Source organism: Ambystoma mexicanum, chromosome 4p (assembly GCF_040938575.1).
Source record: "Ambystoma mexicanum isolate Mex_15411 chromosome 4p, UKY_AmexF1_1, whole genome shotgun sequence".
In the NCBI taxonomy this organism is placed as follows: domain Eukaryota; kingdom Metazoa; phylum Chordata; class Amphibia; order Caudata; family Ambystomatidae; genus Ambystoma; species Ambystoma mexicanum.
In genome coordinates, this window is record NC_090927.1 from 688,302,151 (window position 1) to 688,329,886 (window position 27,736).

The 27,736-nt window shown below is 45.2% G+C and overlaps 1 protein-coding gene across 2 annotated transcripts in view; it reads right to left on the reverse strand.

Moving 5' to 3' along the window:
- Positions 1 to 1,967: 1,967 nt before the first annotated feature.
- EEF1A1 (eukaryotic translation elongation factor 1 alpha 1) overlaps positions 1,968 to 27,736 on the reverse strand; it is a 37,196-nt gene continuing 11,427 nt past the window's right edge. For both annotated transcript variants that reach the window (XM_069606250.1, XM_069606251.1), the window contains exon 8: positions 1,968 to 2,643. In XM_069606250.1, the coding sequence (XP_069462351.1) occupies positions 2,519 to 2,643 (125 nt within the window). In that variant the 3' untranslated portion in view covers positions 1,968 to 2,518. The remainder of the gene's footprint in view (positions 2,644 to 27,736) is intronic.

Genomic DNA, 27,736 nt, shown 5'->3' on the forward strand with positions numbered 1-27,736 from the left:
AGACTTGGACGACGATGATACTGTTTTGGACGTGTCGGTTTCTCAGATGACTGATCGGCGGACAGCGAGGCCTTGTGGCTTACTGGTTTCTTCTGAGAGGGAGACAGGGGTCGCTGGGCCGCATGGCTTTGGCTCGTCAACGATTTCGCCTCAACCTTGAGTATATTGAGTTTTATGGTTTTGCACAGGTCGCTCTTCTGACCTGGATTCATGGCTGGACGGCGACCGCTTTTCAGAGGGAGTGGTAGCTCTCTCACTCCTTGAAGAGCCTGTCTCCGACGGAGGGTAAGACCCCTCATTCAACCAACAGATTAGGCAACGTTTTCTGTCTTTTAGGGTTTTTTGAGAGAATTCCTGACAGATCTTGCAGTCCTCCGGCAAGTGATTTGGGTAAAGGCAGTATATGCATTCCAGATACCTGTCCCCTTCGTAGAAATGTTTTAGGCTGCACGTACCACAGGATCTAAACAAGGATTTTTGGGATAGTGGTTTCCATATGCGTCGCTGACGCTGTTGAAGGGTCGTCACACCCTCTGTATTGCCTGTTTTTGTTCAAAGGTTAACATTTTTAAGGTTGAAGAGCTCTCTGCGAAGAGAAAAACATGAGGATTCCTACCAGCTAAGAAGATGTTTGAAATCTGAGGGGAAGCTGCCGGGGCAAGGCTATACAATCAACGTCCTGTTGGTAGGGACCAAAAACACCCACAACTATGTGGTTAGGACACTCAAGGGTCAAATGTTTCTCCTTAGGAAAGGAATTAAAATATAAGTAACCATGGATTCCCAGCCTGATGACGGGGAATATTCACAGCATGTGAATATATGAAAGATCCAATGCTGGAGAATGAGATTTAACTTAAGTCCAGCTAAAGGGATATAAAGGTTTTACATTTTCAGTAAGTCTACTCTACCAAGTATCCCTCTAAACATTGGGAGAGGGAATTCAGGTACTGTACACTTAGTCAAGGCGAAGTTTGGGGAGGTGCAGATTGTTGGTTTTAATAAAGAATGAATGTTTATCTGCTCTTCTTCCTCACCCCCGCAGATATCTTCCAGAGTCAAGGACATTAATTGGTTTCATTTGTTATTTTAGTCACTTCCCCTTTTCCTCGGGGGTGGTTCCGGGCTAAGCTAGTTATTTAAGTTCAGTGCGCAACACCTTTGTAGCTCTGTGAGGTTTCAGCAGCTTCTGAGGACAACTTGTGAAAACGCAGTTCCAGACACCTTATGATTGCGAGACCCCAGGTTAGGCAAGTGAGATAAGGGGATTCCCTCTCCCCCCCCCCCCCCCCTACTAGCCAGCAAGGTAGTAGGTGTTACTGATCTCTGGTGACCAATTCGGGATTTAAGGGTGACTGGGTTAAGGAGGGGGAACGCCCACAGAAGACGAGGGGACACGAGACTTAGTGAGAACCTGCTCAGACATTTTAATAAAAAAACCTCAAACCGTCTTCAAGAGTGTTTTAGAGGCCATCTGTGGCAGGTGTTAACTCTGTATCTGTAAAAGAAGAATTAACAAAAATGGGCATTTTAGGTATATCCATGAATTCTATCATTTCAGGGTTTTAAAACTGGGAATCAATACAGCTTAGTTAGAGACATTTACAAAAGAAAAACTCAAAATTGGGAGGTGAAAAGGGCACAGAACATATAGCCATTAATTCCCCCTTTTTTTTTTTAACTTTTACTAATGTTAGCAATTGGCTTAAATTATTACTTCATAATATAGTACTCCATCCTGAGCCCTCGGAACACATTCAAAGTGTAACTGTTCATATTTAATGGAGTGAAATTATGCAGCAATGTATGCTCTAGCCCCTTATTCCCCCAGAGGGTGCAGTTGCTAAATGGGCAACGTCCGCTACCCAGGAGCAGCTTTAAGCTCCTACTCATAATTCTACTCCGATCACTTTAAGATTCTTCTATTTGCAGTTGGCTCAATTTAGCATGAACATCTTTCAGATTGCTTTTATAGTGGCATTCATTTTTATTTACATTAAAAATATTTAACAGCATGACGTCTAAAGCAGATTAGTCAACAAGTTACACCATGTAATTTTTTATGTAATTCTACTGTGAATACAAATGGCACACATAACCTGATAAGTCACTTAAAATATGGATAGCATCTAAGTCACTGTACACTATTTGGTCAAAATAATATGCTAAGTAAAACAGCCTAGATTTAACCGCAGATAAAACCTACAATGAATACCACTTGGTTCTTTGTTGATTCATAGAACATCAGCACCAACCCAAACAGATTCTGTATGAACTTTTGTTTTAAACGATCTCAAATTCAGTTGTTCCTATTTAGTTATTGATTTTTACAATCTAAGCTGCCACAAAGCGGAGGGTCCCCAAACATTCCTTTCCTTCGGAAGCTTTTACGATGCATTCTAATCATTAACCAGTCTTTCACTGCTGAACTTAAATAGCAAATTGTGACAAACAGTTCAGGGACCATTCTTCCACCAATGGTTAAAAAGGGAGTGGTTGGTGATGATGTACCGAATATTCATTTTCCTTTTGAAGCTTTCTGGGCAGATTTGGTGATTTTGCCAGCTCCTGCAGCTTTTTTCTCAACTGCTTTGATGACTCCCACAGCAACAGTCTGTCTCATGTCACGCACAGCAAAACGACCTGTAGAAGTTAAGTACAATTAATTTAAAAGCTATAACAGTTCTCATAAAACAGAGAAACAGATGTGAACTACTAACATTTTCAAAGAACTGGTAATGGCACACAGAACCAATTGCTCGAAGAAAAATGGGATTCTGTACACATAAAATCTCTGCTACAATGTACTTTTCAAAGACACTGGCAACAGTCTCGCAACCCAGCACTGTTTCTTGCGGCATGTGAACCGTTTACCACTTAAGTTAGTAATGCCATACACTTACTGTCAAAAATATTGCTAGAGAAGAGAACACAAAAGCAGAGTGACTCTCAAAAATGGATATGCAATACTGTTGCAACAACATGCAAAACAGTTACAAATACACAAAAAAGCAAGAAAAGAACAGAATGAAATAATTGGAACCTTTTACACATGATTAACCCCATTGCCTACCCCAACAAACAATGGCAAAATACCATATAACAATGTGAAAAGAGAAGACATTAATTCTGGTAATGTGTATTTGTACGCATTTTGGGATCTATAGACGGAGTAAATATGTGTGACCGGAATGCTGCTGCTCAAGAGATAGAGTATGTTTCTAACCTTTAACACTTGTTCTCCAGCACTGGTATCTTTCATAGATTCACATGCTGTGAATATTCCCAGGCTTCAGACTGGGAATCCTCAGTTACCTTTGGGTTTCCCTTGCTGAAAGCAAAGAAAACTTTCCCTTTTGTAGTCAGACACCCTCTTTATGGGTGCTCTTGATCACCATCAATGGGACCTCGAGTAGTCAGTGTAGCAGCTGCTCCTCCTCTTCCTGCCCTCACATTTTGACCTGTGATACTGAATAGATCAGTGAGTACTAAGGATTTTAACTTATAGGAGAGGATGGAGGGTGCATGTGAATCTATGAAAGATACTAATGCCGGAGAGCATGAGTTACACGTAAGAAACCTACTCCTTCTCCAGCACTGGATCTTTCATAGATTCACATGCTGTGAATGGATTTAGTAGAAGTGGAGGTTGCACAAAGTTAAAAAAACATACATTATTGCCAAAAACGCAACTCACTGGAATAGACGCTGCAGCACCGCCCTCTCTGTCGGCACATCTGCACGTGTTGCCCCCCTAAGCAATAGTGTGTTGTAAACATAGCTGGTGGCAAATGTCTGTGATGGATACGGCCGCCCCACAATGCTGCAGAGGCTGCCGTGGCTCTCATGGAGTGCACGGGGAGGTGTGTGCAGAGCCTTCCCGCGGACTTATGGCAGAAAGAAATGATTTATTTGCTGGCCCATAGACAAGGAATTAAAATTACTGTAGTGGATAGAGAGCACTCATAGTCCATATTCGTCTTTCCTCCATCCTTGTGGGCGTCCCCCAACATGCGGACGATACCGGAACCTTTGGCAGCAAAACTATTAGCGTCCCCCTTAAATTTAGTATAGTACGTGGAGGCGCGGCCTCGGGCGTGGGAATGCCCCACCCTCCGGTGCTTCACCTCAGTCCCCTTTGAACACATCAAAGATGGATACCTGGCTACTCATTACCTATAAACCATTTGCATACTAGCAGGGGAAGCTGGGTGGGACATATGGAAGAAAGGGGACTATGAGTACTATAATCACTACAGTGAGTAACTTTAAATACTCATATGTCCCGCCCCCTTTCCTCCATCCTTGAGGACGATTCCACAGAACAAGCACATAGGGTGGGGCTGTGACAACCTGCCTCATATCTAGGATGAAGCGAAAAAAGGTTCTTCAGAAGCGCCTGACCACACTCTGCATTGCGCTTGGAGCTGGTGTCCAGTGAATAGTGCTTACAGAAGGCTGGCGGAGTGGCCCAAGTAGCCGCCTTGCTGATGACATCCCAAGAAGCATGTCTCTGAAATGCGACGGCTGTGGCCTTAGCTCTGAAAGCATGGGCATGAATCCCTGCAGGAACAGGTTTGCCCAGGGCCGCCTAGGCCTCCGAAATGGCCTGGACCATCCAACGGGCGATGGAAGCCTTGGACGCCTGAAAGCCAGGAGAGGCCGTTGCGGTCCGGAGTCAAGTTATTCTTCTGGCGGCAGCCATTTTGGGAAAGACTAGAGCGGGCATAACGCTCGTAGAATAACGTGACAGCACACTAATGGCAGCCCCTTCTACTTCTCCACAAATGCAGGAACGGTGAAGCCGTGACAGTATGCCCCCTTCTATACTTGGAGGTTCTCTGCTTCCCAGGATGAAGCTTGTAGAATCGTTGGACGAGTCTGGGTGCACTGACATAGGAGCTTGGCTTCCAAGAATTTTCGGACTGTGGGTACTGCGTCCAATTCACTAGAAATTGCAGGACTCCTTTGCAATACCGAGAATCGCAAATGTGCGACACCTCATATTCTTCTGCATCTGGATCCACATTGGTACCGTACCTCTTCTTCTGTCTGGAGGATGGATTGGGAACCCATGTATGTAGTAGAGAGGTATGAAACACCGGATGTACTTGTTAGGGAGAATTCTCAAAAATGTGCTAATTCCTCCCACCTTAGAGCCCTCCAGCTCTTTTGCTAAACTTTGGGACTTTGAACTTTTCAAATCAATGTGTTTTCTGTGTTGGTTTCTTTTTGAATTATGGAGTTTAAACAACTCCATAGGCATCATCTTTTCATTTGTGTCACACAGCACCCTCAGTGCAGTGGCACAAGGAAGCCTTTTAGGCTTTCCCAAAGTTTAAAGACCTTCTCTGGGATAGACTACTGTTTCCCAGAGTAAGTAAAGTGAAGTTGACTTTACTAGTCTTTTTAAATTCCTAGCCCCAGCACACCCTATCTTACAATAGAGTGCTGGAGTGGTTACTTAGTATCACCTGTGTCTAGATACTCGAGTAGCAGTGGAATGCTACCCTATCCTCTCAGAATGGCTGGTGGCAGTGGTTTTACAACAAACTACCATGATTTTTCCCGACCGCGAACACCAGTCGCAGGAGCCATGTTTTTCAAGCTGGCGTCTGAGCCCCCTCTCTAAAAACAGATCCCAGTCTTTATTTTTCCCCATTTCTTTTTGGAAAGGTACTTCTAGAGTTTGTCTCTGCGCACCAAACTAGGTTTGGTCCCTTTGTTCCTTCGTCTTTGGTGGGCTTCAGGAGTGACGACCGCCTCCAACGCCAGAGTGTCTGGGGTGGGCAGGAAGTGAGGAAGATGCCCGAAACTCCCTGTGCTTAGTCTCCTAGGAGACCCAAATGCACTCTGTGGTGATTGGCTGGCTGACTGTCCGGCAAGGACAGCCACACTGCTGGGTGAGTGACAGCTAGGCTGGAATGAATGGGAGACAACTGAATAAAAGGTGAGTCTCTTGGCTTGGAAGGCAGAGTCGACCACTGGAACGAAAGAACCAAAGATGAGCTTGAAGAGGACGGCTGCTGCAACTCTTGGACTATTGGTTTGCCCGGTGAAGCCCTGCTGAAGGTCCGAATAGCCAAGTTCATCTCGACAGAGAAGCCCTGCAAGGATGACTTCTCCCTTTGAGTTGGTGGGACCAATCAACTTGACACTAAGCCACCTGGATACCAATCTCAGATCTGCTTGTATTTTCCTCAGAGTGCTGCAGGAAACCGAATAACCAGGGAGAGGGACACCAGCTTGTGTGCTTGACTACAGCTACCGGAATTGAAGATTTACCAGCTTTTTCACCAGTCCCAGTGCAGGAGTTCCCCGACGTCCTCCCTCTTGTCCCCACGACTGAGGCACAGGAACAGTGAGATCTGCAGGAACTGCCAGGAACTGAGGTCATCAGCTGCATCTTTTTCTTCATTTGTAAAGGTACTGTAAAATCAGACAGAGTACTTACCTCTCAGCTTGTGACCCAACATATGATTCTTCTTGCTACAAACTATTCCTAAGGACTTTTGCAGAGACTTTTCCGTTTATCTACCAGAACTGCTTTATCCTATCCAAGAATTTAGCCCATTGACTTATGGCCTAGCCTTTTGAATTGACTCTTCTGGTGAACTCTAAATATATGCACAGTCTAAGAATAACTGTAACCTTTCATGTTCTAATAATCTTTCCCTTTTACTCCTCTTGAAAAGTATTTCTGAAATAGTGTTGAAGTGCATTTGTGTGTGATATATAATTGCCTCCTTCTTATGAATGTTTTATAACTGACAGATAAATGAATTAATAAGTATTTATCAAAGAAACCTTGAGTGTAAGAGTTTATTTGAAGTGATTGTAGACCTCTGTGTAACATCATTACAGCTCACATTCCCCTCTTGAGATAAGCCTGGCTGCTCAGCCCCGCTATCAAAACTGTGCAGTACAGACTTATACCAAAGGTTGGTTTTGTTACACCTGTAGTCCTAGTTGTGTGTAGTGGTCCCAAAGGGTAATGCATACAAACTTTGCCTAACAGTACTCTACGCAGACTCTAGGGTAAGTGTAGACGGAAGGTCACAGGATTAACTTTGGATAAGATCTTGAAAAGTCCAATGAATCGTGGAGAGCGTTTAGAGCAGGGGTCTCCAAACAGTCGATCGCGAGCTACCAGTAGCTCGCCAGAGCCTTTGAAGTAGCTCGCGCTCGGGTTTCAGAAAAAAAAATGAAAATGATGCCAGGAAGTGCTCTGACCAATCACAGGCCTGCAAATCTCTATAGCATATAGATTGCACCTTGTGATTGGCCAGAGCACGTTCCTTGCTGGGAGCTGTGCTCCCATTGGCCACAGTGGCTGATGCTGGGGCTTGGATTCCAGGAGCGAGCTGAAACTGGCAGGAAAACTTCTTTTGTGAAGGTAAGTTGGGTCGGGTCGGGTGGATGGGGGAAGTTAATCTTTTATTTTTTCTGCCGAGCCACTGCAGCCCCTGTGCGCACAGCTGTTGTGTGTGCTGTTAGAGGGGCGGGCAGCTCGGCAGAACGAAGCCCGGGGTGAAATGGAGACATTTAGCTATGATGCTTAATGTCTCTGCTTCACCCCGGGTTCGTTTGCAATCATGTGAGATATTTTTAGAAGGCAGGGCTCTGGCGAGGAAGCCCCCTCGGGATTTCCTCGCCAGAGTCCTGCGTTTCTAATAGTACCTCACATAACTGAAATCAGCCCAGGGCGAGCGGAGACATGCAGCATCATAGCTTCATGCCTCCGTTTCGACCCCGGGCTCGTTTGCAATCATGTGAGATATTTTTAGAAGTAGGGCTCTGGCGAGGAAGCCCCCTCGGGACTTCCTCGCCAGAGCCCTGCGTTTCTAATAGTACCTCACATAACTGAAATCAGCCCAGGGCGAGCGGAGACATGCAGCATCATAGCTTCATGCCTCCGTTTCGACCCCGGGCTCGTTTGCAATCATGTGAGATATTTTTAGAAGCAGGGCTCTGGCGAGGAAGCCCCCTCGGGACTTCCTCGCCAGAGCCCTGCGTTTCTAATAGTACCTCACATAACTGAAATCAGCCCAGGGCGAGCGGAGACATGCAGCATGATCGCCTCATGCCTCCGTTTCGACCCCGGGCTCGTTTGCAATCATCTGAGCTATTTTTAGAAGGCAGGGCTCTGGCGAGGAAGCCCCCTCGGGACTTCCTCGCCAGAGCCATACGTTTCTAATAGTACCTCACAGAACTGAAATCAGCCCAGGGCGAGGGGAGACATGCAGCACGATAGCTTCATGCCTCCGTTTCGACCCTGGGCTCATTTTGAGTCTTTTCCAAGGGTGGACTGGCCTATAGGGAACTCTGGAGATTTCCCAGTGGGCCTCTGCACCCTGGGCCTCTTTTGTGTGGCATTTCCAAATGTTGGCATAGGAAAAGCATTGGGCTTGCTGAAAATGTGTCATGTGGCTTGCTGAAAATGTGTCATGTGGCGCCACTTTGAAAACAATTTCCAGGGCCTCTTTTGGTCCCAAGTAAGTATTTCCAGGGCCTCTTTTAGTTCCCAGTCCACCCCCTTTTCAGCTATTTTTCGAAGGCAGGGGCCCATGGGTGGACTGGCCTATAGGAAACTCTGGAGATTTCCCGGTGGGCCTCTGAACCCTAGGCCTCTTTTGTGTGGCATTTCCAAATGTTCACATAGGAAAAGCATTGGGCTTGCTGAAAATGTGTCATATGGGGCCACTTTGACAATTATTTCCGAGGCCTCTTTTGGTCCCCAGTAATTATTTCCAGGGCTTCTTTTAGTTCCCAGTCCACCCCTGGGCAGTGCTCTGGCGAGCAAGCCCCCTCGGGACCAATGTGCTTATGGGTTTTCCACAGTGGACTCATTGCAAATGACGCACATTTAGTACATCCAATCATTGATGTCAAAACTTATAGGCTTCTTAGCGAGAAGTGAGGGCTAATACGCAGGAAAAGGCCTCTATCGTTCCAATGTGGCAGTGCCAATTTTTTTTCTCCAGGTGCACATGGGCTGGTGTAATATTGGGGTAACATTAGTGCCCTGTTTCAATTTACAGGATTAGCGAAGATAGAAGTGCCAGATTACTGTCAACTAAGGGCTATTGTTCATAAATGTGATGCAGGTGGTTTGAACTTCACAAGACTACTGCTCAGAGCACAGCCAACACTGTAGGGATGGTGGCTGGCTCTAACTCTTTCCCTATGCAGCGTGGATTTTCGGTATGCATTCCTGTTTAATGACTACCACTAGTGCAGCTATGACGAATGTGGGGTGATAGAGGCGCACATACCAGCCGCGATCCTTCCTAGTAAATGCAACAAATACTCGTGCATCTCCTTTCACAGCAAACTAAAGGCTAAAATTGGTTTATTGTTGCATTGGCCCCCTTGTAGTCCCATGTTCCCTTGATTTGAGAGGCATTTAGTCTCACCATCCATTTATACCTGATTTTTTTTGCATAGAGGACAGGCTGTATCAGGGCCAACATAACTATTCTGCTGTGATCATTTTTTTTTTATCAATAATTATGACTTTTAAGGACATTCAACAAAGTAGGCTTTGACCTTCATTATCCTTGGCTAGATTCGGTGACTTGGCATAGGTGCATGCCACAAAGTTAATATTTTGAGAAATTGCGAATGTGCTAGATGGCACTGGTTTTTATTTTTGGACTAAGCAGAATTTTGTGTGCTCAATTATTTTTAAAACCATAACACATTCAAATCCTCATCAGATTACATTACACGTGCAGTCCCAAAAGAAACGTACAAACGAAACGACACTTGTTGAAATCATGGATGCAGAAGTAGGCGGATCATCCAACAAAAGGCAGAAGACGTATCATTTTCATCAAGAGTGGGAGACCGATTTCTTTTTCGCAAGCGTACAAGGGAAGTGTGTGTGTTTAATCTGCAGTGCCAAAGTTGCAGTGGGAAAAAAGAGTAATGTCGAGAGGCATTTTGGCACAATGCATACACAATATGAAAAGAACTTTCCCAAAGGAAGCCGTCTGCGATCTCAACGAATAGCTGAACTAAAAGCTGCCCTGCAGACGCAACAATCATTTTTCACCCAACCTGCAAAGAAAGCAAATGCTGCAACAGAGGCATCCTTCAAAGTTGCACATTATTTGGCAAAACACAAATGCACTTTTACAGATGGCGCAGTTGTGAAAGGTGCGATGGTTCTCGTGGCTGAGTCAGTTTTAAAAGATTTTAAAAACTGCCCTGACATTATGTCTGCCATTTCAGATGTGCAGTTAGGTGCAAACACAATGGCAAGGAGGGTATCTGCACTATCTGCCAATGTGATGGGGCAATTAGAAAAAGATTTGAGCATATGCAGTTTTTTCTCCATTTAGTGTGATGAATCGGTTGATGCAAGTGATACTGCCCAGCTAGCACTGTTTGCTCGAATGGTGAAGAACTATCTGCCGCACATAGTGATCTGTTGCTACACACGGAAATCCGATGGCTTAGCAGGGGAAAAATACTACGTCGCTTTCTTTCACTTTTGCCAGAAATCAAAGACTTCATGAGGTCAAGAAATGAAGACATCGGCCAATTATGCAGCATTTCTTGGCTACTTGATTTGGCATTTCTGGCAGATGTTACTGAGAAATTAAATACCCTGAACTGTGAACTACAAGGAAAGGGTAAAACCATTGCTGACATGATAAGCGCAGTAAAGATATTTAAGTCAAAACTTAACCTTTTCACTGAACAAGTGGTGGAAAGGAAAATGCATCATTTCCCTTCTGTAATGCAAATGCTGACAGAGCATACAGCTAGTCCTGAACTCCTGAACATAGTTAAATACAGCAGTCTCCTGAGCAGGCTTAAGAAAGAGTTCAGTGACCGGTTCAGGGATTTCGAAAGGATTGAACCGTGTGTGATGATCATTGCAAACCCCTTCATGGAAATCAATGTTTGTGAACTTTAACAAATGGGTGAGCTGTTTAACCTGAACAGTTGTGCTATGGAAATGGAGATTGTCAGCCTGCAAGGGGACATTCAGTTGAAAAGCAGACAATCTCCCACCAATTTCTGGAGCCTTGTTGATCACAAGGAGTACATTAACATTTGCACAGCAGCATTAAAAGTGACTTCTCTGTTTGGTTCCACCTATCTCTGTGAATCTGCATTTTCAGATATGAACTTCATCAAATCTAAATTTCGAACCCGCCTGACAGATGAGCATTTTAGTGACTCCATCCGAGTTGCTGTATCAAGTTATACACCCGACTACAGAGCACTGGTGGATGGCATGCAGTGTCAATCTTCACACTGAATGTCTAATTTTCCTACAATGTGAAAGTCTTTTTATGAGAACCTCTAATAAAAAAGAATGCAATAAAGTGATTTTTGAACTTATTAACATAAACGTGAAGGGATATGTCATTCCCTATATTTATGAAGGGAAAATTACAGCTAAAAAAAAAAGTTCCAATGTTTATGAACAACCCCGACCGCTGATATCGCCCGCAAGTAGCTCTCGCTGTTGGCCCCCAACTGAAAGTAGCTCACGCCAATGTAAAGGTTGGAGACCCCTGGTTTAGAGGGATGAACCCATGTGGATAGATACCTAGTGGATGACCACACTGGTACCAACAGTCCAATCACGGTTTTGGCTGCGATGTTTGTCCGCTTGCGATGTGATCCTCTGTTTGCCACCTTCCAGACCTTGTCTGGGTGTTCTGTGTGCCCTGGAGATGTTATTCAACACGTTATCAACTGACAGCATCTTGGTGGAAGCATGCACACTGATGGGCAATGAGCAAGGGTGATAGCCATACGTGCAAAGGAAAGGGCTCAACTTGGTAGAGGTATGAACAGCGTTATTGTAAGAAAATTCTGCATTAGGTAGAAGGTCCACCCAAGTCATCCTGTTGAGCATTGGTGAAGCAACCAAGGTATAGCTCCATTGTGGCATTCAGTCCCTCAGTTTGTCTGTTGGCCTACGGGTGATACCCAGAGGACAAAGCCATTCTTATAACCAAGTGTTTACAGATGTTCCCCCAAAAGGCTGATGTATACTGGGATCCGCGATCAGATATGATACTTTCGGGTATTCTGTGTAACCCGAAGATCTCCCGAAAAACAAAATTGGCCATTTCTGCTGCTGTGGGAATGCCAGGTAATTGAACAAAGTGGGACAATTTGGAAAAAGAGTCTACGGTGACCATAATGGCAGTATTCCCTTGTGAGGGAGCTGTGTGTACCACAAAATCAGAGGACAAATGAATCCAGGGTCGGGACAGTACCGGTGCTTGCTCCAAAAAACCAATAGGTTTTCCTGTGCTATATTTACATTGGGTGCATACTGGACACCTCGATATAAAGGACTAACTTAAGGACTTGACCACAAACCCCCATAGAGCCTCCCCACCAGACTAAGTTGGATCTCTTCATTCCATGATGTCAAGAGCCTCTGAGCTGTTTCAGTTAGTTCCTGAGGAGACTAAGAAAGAATGGTTCCTGTACCAGCGTTGCGAGTCAATAAGAAAGACCATTATGTCCGTTCCCTTCCTGGTTGACATCTGGGGGGGGAGTGGGGGGAGATTGCCGTCCGTTCCCTTCCTGGTTGACATCTGGGGGGGGGGGGGAGAGCATGGCTCCAATGAAGAACCAGAGTACGGCCCAGCCCAAGCGTGATGGAGAAAAGGTAGAGGGTACCAGATTCAGCACCAAGGTGCTTAAGGTCTCAGTCCTCGCCCGACTCAGTGGTCTCGGCCGCAGCTAGAATGCGCTCTGCAAATCAATCGTCGGCAGCCATGGTACCTCCGGACCAGGAGGGGAAGAAACTGATTGCAATGGGCAAGAAAATAATTTATACAGCAGCCTCTACCATCACGTCAGCTAATGCCCCAGCCATTTTGTCCTGATATGACCGGGAACTATGGTACAAGCTGGGCCCTATGCTAGACTTCCTGCCTGAGGACAAGAAGGTCGAGGCACTCAAACTTTTTGAAGAAGTGGAAGTGGCCTCCGACCATGCCATCACAGTGGCAGTAGACATCGTGGACACGGGTTTCCGCCAAACGGGGAACGGGGTGTCCTTGCATCGGCATGGTTGGTTGAAGGCAACAAACATCTGCCAGGACGTTCAGGCTAAGGTGCTGCTGGATATGCCGTTTGACAGGGAAAACCTCCTCGGCAAGGCAGTCGCAGAGTCTTTGCAAGCAATAAAAACCGGCAGGAAGACTGTGCTTTCTCTGGGAACCTTACAGCATCGAAGGCTGTCCTTTTATTCATCCAGAGGAAAACCCAGAAGATCTTCTATGGGTTATATACTAACCCATGTCTGCAGCATTCATGTTCCTCCACTCAAGAAGCGTACAGGGGTCGCTCTCAAGGCAGCAGAGGACAGCGTTGGTGCCGCAACAAGGTCCGAGCTACGACCCCCAAGCAGGCCTGAACCGGATGTGGCCTCGGGCCCCCACTTATGCACCTCAGTGGTACCCTGGCTGGCAAAGTTCATCAGCACATAGAAAAAGACCACCACGGACAGATGGGTGCTGGGAGCTCTCGGATAGCGGAACACCTTGGCACAGGTTCAAGAATCATTTTATCTCTATGGTTGGTGGGTGGAGTGGATCGAGGCAAGTTGAATTCACCAGTCCCACTCAAGGGGACTGGTCATGGCTGATAAAAATCAGACTAATTTGGGGCCCCAGACTAATCTTTAGCGAGCAAGAAGACTTAGAGGTGGTCTTGTGGAATACAGGGTGGAATTTTCATCTATTTACACATTTAGAAGGGATGGGGATCCTTAGATCTAATTGTATTCGTTTTTTGCCGGATGTGGCTGATCGAAATGTCCTTCCCTTGATGGTGTTAGTATTTTTGTACAATCAGCATGTAAAATCCGAAGAGGGTGCACCACTCAGGAGGGTTGCTGATTGCATGCAGGGCATTATTGGTTGATGTCACCCTAAAAACCTACTTTTTATCAATATTTATTGGCATGCACATGTTAGCGACTTGGAGTTGTTCTTGGATAAACTGACCAAGTTTATTACAAACTGGAAGGATGTCCATGATTTTGGGACAGTTTTGCTTGCAGGGGATCTGAATTTGCTTTGTCCGTTGGCCAAGGGCAATGAAGATACAAAATCGAGAGTATTTTCCCTTTCAAGTAAAATGGCTAAGGAGCAATATGGGGCTAAATAGGTCTCCTGTGATTTCCCTCGGCTTGTGCATGGCGAATGGAGCAGTCCCTGTGGACATTCCTCGCAAATCAACCTGTCATATGGGGGCCAGCGAATCAGTTCTAGATTATTTTTTCATTGATCAATTCCTTTTTGAAAGATGATGTGCACTGAAAGAACAAATTGGAGTGATAACCATATGCTGTTTCTTGATTTTGATCTATCTAAGAGTGGGGCTGAGGTGTACAGGGGCCCTCAGGTAAGAATAGGTTCAGCTGAAGAGAAGGAACCATTGAGCTTTTTAATAAAGAAATGCCTGGCTTAATGAGTAGGATTACATATGATTGGAAGATGCAGACCTTTAACCTGAAGTAATTTAGAGAATCCAATGCAGGATATAATCAGAGCAGTATGCCCTGGTTAGAATTGCTATATATTGCTGGGTATCACTGATCAGGCTCTGGCCTGGCTGATCTCTTTCCTCTCTGATCGACCCTCCCAGGTCCAACTTGGGTCCTTCCGATCATCTATCTTCCCGTCTACCTGTGGTGTTCTCCAGGGGTCCAACCTCTCGCCCTGGCTTTTGAACCAATACCTGGCAACTCTCGCCCACTGCATTTCCATTTTCTGCTCAAATTGCCAGTGCTACGCTGACAACACTCATTTTCTGGCTGCCCTCGGCCACCTCCTCTCCCTCCCTCATCTCCGATTGCCTAACTGCCATTCAAGATTGGTGTGCCGCCAATGATCTTTGTCTGAATGCCAGCAAGACTGAGATCCTCCTCATCGGCACACCTTCACCATCCTTTCCCCTCACTCTCTGGCTGGCGTCCCTTGGCCCTCCTCCTACCCCCACCCCCCCACGAAGCTAAGAACCTCGGGGTCATCTTTGACTCCACCCTTTCCTTCTGCGCCCACATCTCTGAGGTCTCTTAAAAGTCAAACTTCCTACTGCACCTGCTCAGAGGTACTCTGCCTTTCCTCTCCTTCACCCAGAAGCTCATGGTATTCCCAAGCTCTGGTTCTATCTAGGTTGGACTAGCCTCTTTCTAAATCTACCTGCCTCTACTCTCCGCCCTCTGCAACTAATCCAGAACAGGACTGCAAGACTGGCCCTTGGCCTCAAGCCCTGGGATCGTATCGCTGCAGCTCTGAAATCTCTCTATTGGCTCCCAGTGGATGCAAGGATTAAATTAAAAACCTTCTGCATTGTCCACAAGGCTTTCTGGGGCCTGGGTCCAAAATACCTTCAGCTATCCCTCCGCAAAAACCCTCTCCTCTCGAGCTCTTCGCTCCTCTACCTCTAACTCCCTCAGGGTCAGTCGGTTTCAAAGAAACGAGCTGGGGGTAGCGCTCTGTCTTCGGCTGGGGCGTCCCTCTGGAACAGCTTCCCTGCCACTATTAAACTTGAGGAGAAACATCCCCGGTTCCGGAAGCACCTCAAGACCATCCTCTTTTCTTCTGCCTTCGCTCCCCCTCTTCCCTGCTGATCTGTTCTCTCTTGGCACCGTGGACCTGGCCACCCTCTGTTCTCCAGGCCCAGGTACATGCTCACCCTGCCACCCTCCTGCACTGCCTCCGAGCCACCCCTTGCACTGGGGTCTGTATCTGTACCCATACAGCACCCCCATTTTTTTCTCCCGGCACTTATCAGACCTACCCTGTCTGCTGCCTTACACCTAGCACTTGCAAATTGCTTGATGCATTACCACTGTTTGTTGCCTTTATTATTATTTGTTTCTCCTCTGCTTCGCACTTTCCACTTCTCCCCCTTCCATGCACTTTTCCCCTCCCCCTCTCCCATGAACTTGCGCGTTCTCAATGTCACTGGGCCTAGTAAGATCGCTGTTTTGTTCTCCCGTTCCCCTCCCTTGCCTTGTCACGCTCTGAAATACTTGTATACGAGCGTGATATAAATAAAATATCAATATCAATATAATTGGAAACCTGCTAAGAAAGCTGTCCATCAGCATACCTTTGATAGCGATCTTGCTCAGGCAAAAAGAGAAATGAAAGCCAAACTGAGGAGCATTAACCAAAAAAAAAGTTTTAAATCTTTATTTATAAGACAGTCATACAACAGGCAGCATATACAGCACTGCATGTGTGGCATTGAACAGTGTACAAGATCTGGCACTATGGCAGGATACCGACATACATATACACGAGGAATTACAGTTCATGGATCACGAACCAAGTCAAACAACGATACCGCCCCGACCACCCGCCTCATCTGGATGGACTCCTGCCAGTTATAGTCTGAGCGGATTGCAAATGTCCTTTGGCCAACACCTGTCATTGGTAGTAAGCATAGTCCTCCTCTTTTTCATTAGTGCATACCCATTCTCACATTCATTCCTCAATGCTAGGAGCACATTGTGATTGCCAGTGTTGAAGTAGACATTTCTTAGCTATAGCACATGCAATGTTGAAAAAGCATTGTTTAACAGAGGCTTTACCTATATCCCCAAGCAAATATTTAAGCTGTGTCGCTGACGGCGGGATATCCATTATGGCTGCGATTTTTCCCCACAGTATTAGAATCGGGGGGAATTCCCAATACATGTGGAACGAATCAGCTTGGGCTTTGCTGCATTTCCAGCATTCGCCACCTACTTCTGGGGAGAATTTAGCCAACCTGGAAGGGGTATAATGTAAGTGGCTAAGCATTTTAAACTGTACAAGGTGAAGACCTGCATTAAGTGAGACTGATTTCGTCAACTGACAGTATCTACTCCATCTATCCTCCTCTAGTTAGCCCCAGATCTCTTTCCCACAATGCCTGCATCTGGTTCCTCTATTTAATGTAAGTTTTAATCAGGTTCCTCGATTTAATGGAAGTTTGAAACGGTGCATATAATCTGGTCACCCCACGTTTGGTCCTATCAGCTGTTAAAATCGCACTGATGCACTCGTGGGTCTCTGGCTCAATAGAAAAGGAGGGCCACTGCTTACAGAATACTGCCCTAAAGCGATAATACTGCAGCACCTGGAGGGGGCCACCCGCAAGCTTTTGGGAGCAGTCTGCCAGGGACACAAGCCGGCCCTCTGGGAAATTATCCCCATTGTTAGCTGTCCCGGAATATCCCAAGATCTTTGGAGCTCCCTGTCAAACGTAGGGGTGATGCCAGGAAAACACCACAATGGTACCGCCCTGTGGTAGGGTGTTGTCATTTCCAGTTTGCAAAATATCCTGGACCACGCATTTACTGTGGTTCCAACCTGATCGAAGGTGCAGTAGTCAAAATGAGCCTGAGCAGCCAGATAGTATAACTCGAAAACCAGGGCTACAAGACCCCCCACCCCCCGCTCCAACAGTTTAGTCAATTTCTCCCAGCTGATCTTAGCCACCCCAAAGGAATACCGTCACCATTGCTCTAATCTTGTGAAAAAAGCTCACCCCGGCCATATTGGGACATTACTAAAAAAGTAAAGCAACTTTGGGAGCATGACCATCTTCAATATAAGATCCATCCATATAACGAAATTAGAAACCCAGTCCAAATTTTCTATTTAATTGCCAGCTGTTGTAAATATATATATCATGATTATCGGTGTATAACGATAGCTGGGTCCTAGACACTACTCTCCCAAGTATCGAATACGCAGAGGGGCCCAACAAAATCCCCTAAGGCCAGCCAGTGCAACAGTGTAGGGCACAAGGGGGAATAGTGCAGATTTTGAGTTATTTATTTTGTACCCAGAGTACTGTCTGAATGTATTTATGTCCCTCATGATTGGGTCCAGGTTCTGCTCAGAATCACGAATATACAGAAGCGCATCATCTGCATACATGATTATTATTATACAGCGATATTACCTGGGGTGGGCCTGTCATCTTAATCTCCCCCTGGCCATAAATATCCCTGATTAATGCTGCCAGCGGTTCGATCTTAAGTGCAAATACCAGAAGAGAGAGAGCGGGCATCTCCGTCGAGTACCCCTCCCTAAAGGGAACAGATCCTATGTAGTCGGGTTCGCGCAAACCCTGGCCGTCTGGCCTGCATACAGTAGTTGGACGAATTGAGAGAAGGGGCAAACTTGAATGGACTGAGCACCTGAAACAAGTAGTGCCAAGAGACCAAATCAAAAGCTTTCTCAGCATCTAATGACGCTGCAACTGCTCTAGCCTGTGGATTAATTTGTGATATCACACAGAACAGCCCTCTCAGGTTAAGGGCAGTGGATCTAGTAGGAATACATCCTGATTTGTCTGGGTGTACTAGATGGGACATGAATGGGATTAGTTGTTTGGCCAGTTTCTTAGCAAACAACTTTGCATCTGTATTAATTAAAGATAATGGTCTGCAGGAGGATACTTCGTGAGAAGGCATGTTGGGCTTCAACGGTTACAATAGCCTCCCGCAAGGACAGGAGGAGCCCTCCCCTAACAAGTTATTCTTCCCATCCCTCCAATAGTCTGGGGACCAGCTCCTGTAAGAAGCTGAAGAGGGTCTCATTCGTTGCAGTGTCACAATTTGCATGTAAGTTCAAGTAGTATGAGCAGAACACCTCATTAATATCTTTTTCCTTCACTAGCATTGTACCATCCCTCGCCTGTATCCCTGTGAAAGGCTGACTAAAGCTTTCAGCCCTAGATGTGCTAGCCAGCAGCTTGCCCGCCTTATCCCCTTCGCCATATCGCTTAGCACTGACAGGTCTGGACATTTATAGTAGGCAGTACATGAAACTTTGCCCGCTTGTCATGTATCAACCCCAACACTACCCCATATCATGTGTCCTGCCATATTCATTCTCCAGCCCCCGCAATTGCATCTCAACCTCCCTTAACTCCCTCAGACGACCCTCAAGGGCTCCAGCCGATGCAGAAAGAAGCACCCATTGCATCCATACCTTACACGCCTCCCAAACTGTACAGCTCAGCTGCACCAATCCTACATTGTTAAGAATTCAGCGATGTCAGAGTGCCACGTCTTTGCCAGGTTTTCATCAGTTTGCATAGCCAGGGCCATTTTCCATTGGGGCCGTGGCCCATAGCAATGCGCAAACATCAATGACAGCACAACTGGGGAATAGTCAGGTAATGTTCAGGGACAAATGGTAGTCCTGAACCTCCGATATCACGGAGACAATCAACCAGAAGTCTATGCGTGACCCAGGATCATGGATTAACGAATAATAGGTATATTCTCTTGCACACAGGTGTAATTAACGCCATAGATCTACCAGCAGAAAGTACAATAACTGTTGGGAGTGTTTGGACTGCTCTGGTCAACACCCCTGGGGCGCTAGTTGTTCTATTCACTTGAGGATCTAGAATAGTATTAAACCCGCCCCCCCCCAAATAATGTGCGCTCCATCAGAATCCGTCAATATATCCGAAATTTGCGGAGAACTCAGGGTCATCCACATTCGGGCCATGTGTGTAACCAACACTATCAATTTGCCTGCCAGGGCGCCACAGACCATTACATAATGACCATGTGGGTCCACACAGCTCCAAGAGACCTGAAACCCAAGGGAATGATGCACAGGGGTAAGAACACCCCACGACTGCAAAGAATAGTCAGAAGCTCAATGGGTTCCATCTAAATGAAAACGACTCATGCATCCCACCCAGTGCATGCGTTTCCTGAAGCATGAGTATTTTGGGCCAATGTCTGTCAACATAAGAAAGTATGTTCCTGGCCTAACAGGGTAAAGCCTGCGTACATTCCATGTTAGCAGTTTAATCGGGAGGCCACCCTCCTCCCCATTCCATCACCTGCCACGGTCACAGGCAGACTTCCAGCCACACCTTGCGCCGATCAATGATTGAATTACAGATACCGCCAGTAAAACCAAATCCCAACCCCATTGCCCACCTCCCTACAACCGCACCATCAAACCCAACTTTATGGTGTACCCCATATCATGTCGCCTTCGGAACATCCAGGAGCACAACACAAACAACAACTTGACCTGCGAGGTTTACAGCTTCCAGCATAGCGTCCGTAATAGGTCGGCAGAGCATGTCCATACATTGTCCACAACAGCCAGAGTCCCTACTCTTTCACCAGACAGTGATTGCGCCAACAAAGATTCTCGATCTTTCCATCCCACATCTAGACCTCGACCCACCGGGACTGATATAGACCGTTCAATGTGCGCCACCGCCTCCGCAGGGGACTACAAAGAAAACGGTCCTCTCGCCATGTTGTATGAGCAATTTGGCCGAGAACATCATGGCATATTGCACCTGCTTGTCTTGCAGAAGCCGCTTGACATGATCATATGTGCGTCTGGTGGGCTGGACCCCCGAAGAGAAATCCAGGTAGATGTGCACTCTCACAGACTCATAGTAGCATTCCTTTCTCCCTCGCCAGCTTCAGGATCAAGTATTGGCTGCGATAGTTCAACAACCTTGCGTTGATCGTCCGCATCAATGCTGTGTCAGCATCAAAAGGGTGGTTTTGTTGTGATACTCAGCACACGTGCGAACTGTACAGTATTTTCCAAGCTGTATCTTTCAGGCGCACAGCTCTCTCGCAGCTCTGCCGCTTTTGTGGCAATGATTTGGAATAAGGGCCGTTGTTATCCTCACCTGGAGCAGCTTTGGTAATATCCTCGCTGCGCTCTCGTTTGGTGGGCACTGACAGGGGCTTCACAAGGATCATTACAGTAATGGCAGCCTACGCGCCTGCAATGCCCGCTCCTACCACTGTTAGAATATGCTGTGCGTGCAATGGAAAGGAGCCCGCACCCGCTGCCAGACCATCCTTCTCAAAGGAGCCGCTCAGAGCCCACAACCGCCCCTCGCTTTGTTGACTTCATCCTTAGGAAGTAACTAAAAGAATATGTACCAGAGAATACATTGCGAGTAACCTAGTGACAGAAATCTTCTGAAGGAACATCTAGGAAGAAAAGAAGTCAAGTCTGCGGTTTCTGAAAGAGAGCCAAGTGAACTCTTATTATCAGATGCTTTAAAAGTTTTAAATGAGGAAGAACGCAGTTTAATGTTTAAAAGTACTTTAATCCAATGTAGTGACTTTTGCAAAGTGTCCACATGAGAATAAAATTGTTTGCTGCATGTATTTAAGTTTTAAAATGTTTAGCAAGGAAAGAGACTGAATTTCAAATTACAGTATTTTTGGCGCAAGATTAATGTTATTGATTGAGGCAAGCGGCCGAGCATTGCTGTCAATAACTATTTAACATTGCGCAGCTAATGGTAACTGTTAATACATTTATTTATACATTTGTACAGCCTATCAGCCAAGAGAGCATAGGCAGCACGTATAGAAAGGGAATTGGGAAAGTAATTAAATTGTAGAAGAACAATAGACAAGTGAGTAATATTGTTTTGTGCAACTTCTAGGCCATCTACTCTACAGTCCTTACCAAGGAGAGATCAGGAGACAAGGGCTACAGAAGAGACCTGCGTTTGTTCTTTTATCCATTTCCCCTTTCACTTGGGTTTGCCAGCTTGATGGTTGTAATTTAAAGATTGTCGTGCCGGCAGGCTTAAGGGGTCTGGTGGGCTATCATAACTCCTGCAGGAATTATCGAGCTGGACCTGACAGGAAGAAATCCTGCCTGTGTAAAGATGGACCCAGAGTCCGGGTTGAGCACATTGGGGCGATGTTGATGGAGATGAGGCAGGATATGAAGGTGGCAAGAAAAGAAACCATGCCTTTAGGAGTGAAGCGCGGCCCTCAACTTTGAGCAAGAAAATAAAAAAAGAACCCCCAGTTTTGTATCCCGAGGGAGGCATAGATTGGCAGAACGGGGAGTCAGGGATTGATAAGAGGGTTAAAGTAATCACATGGATATCTTTGGTTACAATACCTTTAGCGCCCCCCGAAAGATTTGAGGAAATACAAGTCATTCTTGATGCAAGGCGAGTTGCACTTTATGTGTAGACAAGTCTTTTCCCAAGGGAAATTCTAAGGTCATAGGAACCCTGGGGAAGGAGTCACCGCGCCGTGGAGCCATGCTGAACAGAAGGCCTACGTTGTCTTGACAAGAGGTCCTGGAGACAAAGTCCTTATGGTAGGCAGGAGGAGAAGTGTAGAAGATCTCCCTCCACCACGACAAACGATTCTTCAATGTCCTGTGACCGAGAGCGCTGCAGTACGCACACAAGTCCCAGCAGTGGTCAGGCATCCAAACACTCAAGGCAGAGTGCTTGGGGGTCCGAGGCCGGGAACAAGCGGTCGCAAGAGGCACATCTCGTGAATCCTCCTGCGGCCGACAAACGCCAAGGAGGCGAGACACCGCTCTTTTGTATCACCCATGCACCTTAAAACGGAATTCATTCCAATGATTATTTCGTTCTTTCTTTTCTTTTTATTATGGCTCCTTTTTCAACTAGCAAATATTACATTCACGGTAATTGGTTCTTTATTTTTTTCATTCCGCACCGATAATGCATTCGGTTTTGCATATGTTTGAATATAATACAATGATGATGGTTGATGTATCTTCACGTACATATTTTCAATGTCATTAATATGGCTGGTCAATTATTGTGCTTGTTCGCCCTACCAAAAACTCCCCCCTTTTCCCCTCCTTTTTTGATTTATGATTAATGCACTATTTTGTTTACATTATCTGTTTGGTCTTGAATGATTTACTATATCTGTTATGTAATCAGCCTCAGAGGAAGAGCATGGATACGCTCGAAACACGTGTCAGGCTGCATATGTTCAATTAAATACTCCTGCAACTTAAGCAATTTAAAACAATTTACTTTTGGCACAGTGTGAATGGAACTCGTGTTCTTACTTTCAATTTCTGTGGTGTACTTGTGCAACGTGCCCACAACTCCAAGCCACCTGCAGCCTGTGTTACCCTACTGATCACATTGCAAGCGCAGTCGACTCATGGACTTCTCTGCCATTTATTTTGCTCCTACATAAAAGGAACTTAACATTTTAAAACCAAATGCTGCAATGATTCTACCTCCATCGATTTGCAAAGCCTACATGTCCTGTTGCATATATGAGCCCAATCGAGGCCTCAATAGCTCCAAAGTCTGAAAACAGTTTAACTGGAATCTTCGTAGCGTAGACCTAAACGCATGCAAAGGCCCCTTAACAACATACAGTTGAGGCAAATCATAATAAACAGAGCCTTCCATACTATAAACATACTCCTTATACTGTTTCAACTTACTAAGATAGCTCAAACTTTCTATCCGATCTCACGTCCTTCATTTTTTCTTTATTGTGCGTGGGTCTAAGTTCGTAGAAATAACTGTCTCATAACAATAATACTCAGATTAATAAAGTCAGGCAAAGATTTGTCTGTTTTCCCCCACAGGCAGTCCCCTAATTTTGAGAACAAATTATGAGATCCTTGCCATTTAATTCCGAAATAAAACAATTTGTTCCACTTTTTCTTACAGAAATTGGAAGGCTTTCCAGGCCATACAGAATTGCTGGGAGTAACTTTGGCCTTATAGAATTAAATTAAAAGCAAATTTTCAGCTGAAATAGCCTCATTTTGAGAGTAAAGACCTTGATCTTGGTGGCAAACAAATACCACAAATAAATTAGGTTACCAACCACTTCAATTCTCTTTTTATTGATTACACCAGGCTGATTTTTTTACTCTTTGTGTTTGCATTATAACACATTATATGCAATTTTGCCGGGTTTATTGCTATATTATTTTCTTTCACATATACCTCAATCCTCTCTAATTTTTGCAGCCCAATGGGCTCACGCCGAAGAGGATGAGGTCCTCCGAGTATGCTAGCCATCCTACTTCTAAATCTCCAATTTGGGGTAGAAAGCAAGAAGCAGTGGTAAATCAGACACATAGAAATGTTTCCGGAAAGAGTACGGGCCAGCACAAAACCTTGCCTTGGACCAATATCAACAATCGCGTCCCTAGATAACAAGCCATTTGAATCAAGTCTTACCCTTAATTTGTTGTTCGTATAAAACAGGAGGAGCATGGTTAGTAAACGCAATGGAATGCCCCAATTTCTCAATTTACACCACAGCCTTCCTCAATCTACTTTATAAAACACTGATGACATATCCAGACTTGCGAGGAAGAGTGGTTTACTCCTATTAATTTTGGCTTTAGTTTGTAGTAAAGTTACAATTAGACCATTCAAAGAAGTTCCTAAACCCCTACTAACACCTGTCTGGAATATACTTAGTCTATCAGAACCTTCCATCCAATGTAATAAGTCTTGTAAGACAAAGCTCGCCAACACCTTGCACAACGTATCGGGCGAAGTCCATTCCCCTTTTTTTATAAATGGGAACCAGTATAGAAGTGGACCATGAATCTGGTATTTCTCAATTCAGCGCAACCTGTTCGAACAGCCTCAATAGAATTTCCGCCCAGAGGAAGACATTACGTTTTAGCACTACATTTGAAAGCCTGCCTGGACCACGGGCCTTCGAGTTAATTTGGTCAAAGCCATGACCAGATCATCAAAATCAAATTTTAATTTCCAATGGATCCTAGATACTGTTAAATGGGGGCCAACTACTGCAGTCTCTTTAGAAAAAACGTTTGGTCTAAAATGCGACTCACCCAACTCAGAAATACATTTTGCCTGAAAGGATCTCTGAGAATGATGGATCCATTCAGAAGGCGTCAAATTCCTGTTACATCATACTTAATATTCTCATTTCATTTTGAAAAGTTTAAATAGTTTTTAAATTTTATGCGACTTAAGGAATTTCTATAGGACTGTTTTAATCTTCTACAGGCTTGAATTTTAACAGTAATCCACCCTGTTGAAGTGCCCATGATTCTCAAGTCCCAACACAAATCCCTCTTCCGATCTCAACCTGGGAATCAACAAAGGGCTTCTGTCTCCAAGATATAGTTTGAACTACTTCCTCTTTCCCGGCTGATAATTCCACATTTTTTCCCCCAATGACCAACTATTCCAGTCTAACTCCAGTCTGGCATCAAACAGAGCTAGTGCACAACCTCCTTGCACTACTCTATTACCAGCACCATTTAAATTACATTTTTACCAGTGGAGGAATAGCCATTGAAAATGACCCATTCTATTTTTTATTTGAACACCAAGATCGCATGGTTACTTATTATTTATAACAGGCTCAAAAGATTGAATCCTACCCACCATAGACTTTGAACTATAAATAAAGTCTATTATGGAGTTCACGAAACCAGGTGGTTTGAATCAGGAATTCTCCACTGACATTACCATTCAACCTGGACAGATTCAATTTCTTCATGAATTTGTTCCAGCCTATACCTCTCGAATATCTATCCTTACTATGGCACAAAACAGGGAAACTAATAGTCGTTCGCCCTAAGGTCTGCATATCGTCTTCAAAATCATCATCATGACACATGCAATTAAAATCCCCAGCACAAATTACAGAGGAGGGTGGATAAGAAGTCACCCATTTAAAGAGCATTCAATCTAGTTCTCTCCAAATAACCAAATCCTCAACAGAGGATAAGGATGGATTCAACATTCAACTTAATTTCTTTTATGGCCAAATTAAAAACCATTCCTTACGGCCAATAGAAGGCCGCCTGCAGGACGACTACTCCTTTGTTGGCTTTTTTTTTTTAAAATAAGAAACGTAAAGCCATCAATCACAGGAGGTTCACACAACCATGTTGCTTGAAAAAACAAATAAATTATCCTTAATCTTATCAAACATTTGAGTATTTAAAAAACGATTAAAACCCCTTGTATTCCAACAAAGTAGCGATGCGTCCTGATAATTAGAAATAAAGTCACATAATGTAACAGGTAACCATCTTTCGACTCCTGAGGGATGCTGGGGGCAAATACTTGTCTTCTACCTGAAGCATCAACTTTACAGTGGGCATACCATATATCCTTCTTCTCTGACCCGTGCCCAAGACTATGTAAAATACCTTCTCCCTTGGCCAACATCTACCCTCTATTTGAAGACCCATCAACTCTTTCCCACTCAAGTCCAATCCCTTGAAACCCATGTTCAAAATTGGAACGTCATGTTCATCCACACAATTTCTCTTGGTTCCTCCCCGCTCAAGCATTAAGCAATCACATGCTCCCACTCTTTCAAATATTTCCTCACGCAAATCTGCATCCGACCAAGACAGAAAGAAGTGTCTAATATCTTTAATTTTTCCTTTTACATTTCTTCTTCTCATCAAATAACCCTTTTTTGGTGTGGCTGCATAACCTTGACTGCTTCAGATTCTTCATCCTCCATCGGGTCGGACTGTGCAGGCCCAGAGGAATCTAGAGTATCAGAAATCAATACGATCTCATCATTTTCACTGGGTTGGAAATCAGGAATTACTGTAGAAGAGGCCAAAGTAGCCTAATTGGCACATGGATTAGTTAAGCTCCCCTTTTCTCAGCGGCTCGAAAAACATTCCGCAAATATTTTCTTGCGCCAGCTCGTCTCCAAGATGGACCATTCTTCAAATGTTTAGATTTTCTTTTGAGCGGGAGACACAGATCTTGTTTGGGTCTTTAAGTTTATAACTAAAACAGGGGACGAAAGAGGACCAATAGTTGTCGAGGGCTCCATGCCCATAGCCACATTGTGCGAGACGGAGCAGGAATCTCGAGTTGTAATCAATATAGTAGTCAGAAAGTCTCCTTTATGTCAGACAAGGGCATGCATCTTTAAATAACTTATATTATTATACAACTTGACAAGGCCTTGCAAAACAAATTGCAAAACTAAGTTTAAGGTAGCAAAAGAGTGACAGAGAGAAGAAGAATCAATTATTTAAGAGTTCCCCTTGTCCGACACTGGCGGCCACAGACTTGGGTGAGAGTATTCCAAGCAAGCAACATTCCGACTCCCCGCTGAATCCCCACCAGCCTTTTGAGAATTCAAATAAAGACAAGGAGAAGCACTCTGATTAGTCGCAGGGAGGTCAAGATACATTGGGGGTCATTCCGAGTAGGGCGGTAAGGGTTAACGGTCACCGGTAACGAGACCGGTGCCGTTAAACCCTTACCGCCGTATTCCGAGTTCCCTTTGCGGGTTGGTACTTAACGCCTGCTTTTTGCAGGCGTTAAAAAACCAACCCGCAAAGGGACCTAGGAGCTAATTATGGCACCGTAATTTATGGTGCCGTAATTAGCGCCTTCCCCATTCCCATTGAGCCCTATGGGCCAAAAATGGGAATGGCCCATGGTGAATGGGGAATTACCGCCCCCGCCAACCTTGGAATGGGGCGGTAATTACGCCATTCACCATGGCGGAGTCGGAAAGATAACGGCGTCAACCAAGGCGCTAATAGCGCCTTGGTTAACGCCAGGGTCGGAATGAGGACCATTATTTCCTTTTCCAAGCTTAAACACGTATTTAATAACGATTTGTGGTTTGTTAAGGGCAGCTTCATCTGAGAAGTAAAGCTCCACACGTCCTCCAAACAAGACCGGCCAACAGAGTCTCAGCGGGTACTGCAGGCTCAACTGCATTTGCCTTGCACTTGGCGCTGGTGCTTCACGCCGCCTTGCTGCTTTTGAAGTAAAGCTCCGACTATCTTCCAAACACGTGAGCAGTGGGGAAACCAGCCAACGCAGTTCTCAGCCGGTACTGCAGACCCGGCTGCACTTGCCTTGAACTTTCACGTTGGAATATGCTAAACCAATGCAGGCCCTGTACATTCTTTAAAATCCCACTGGACATGCAGTG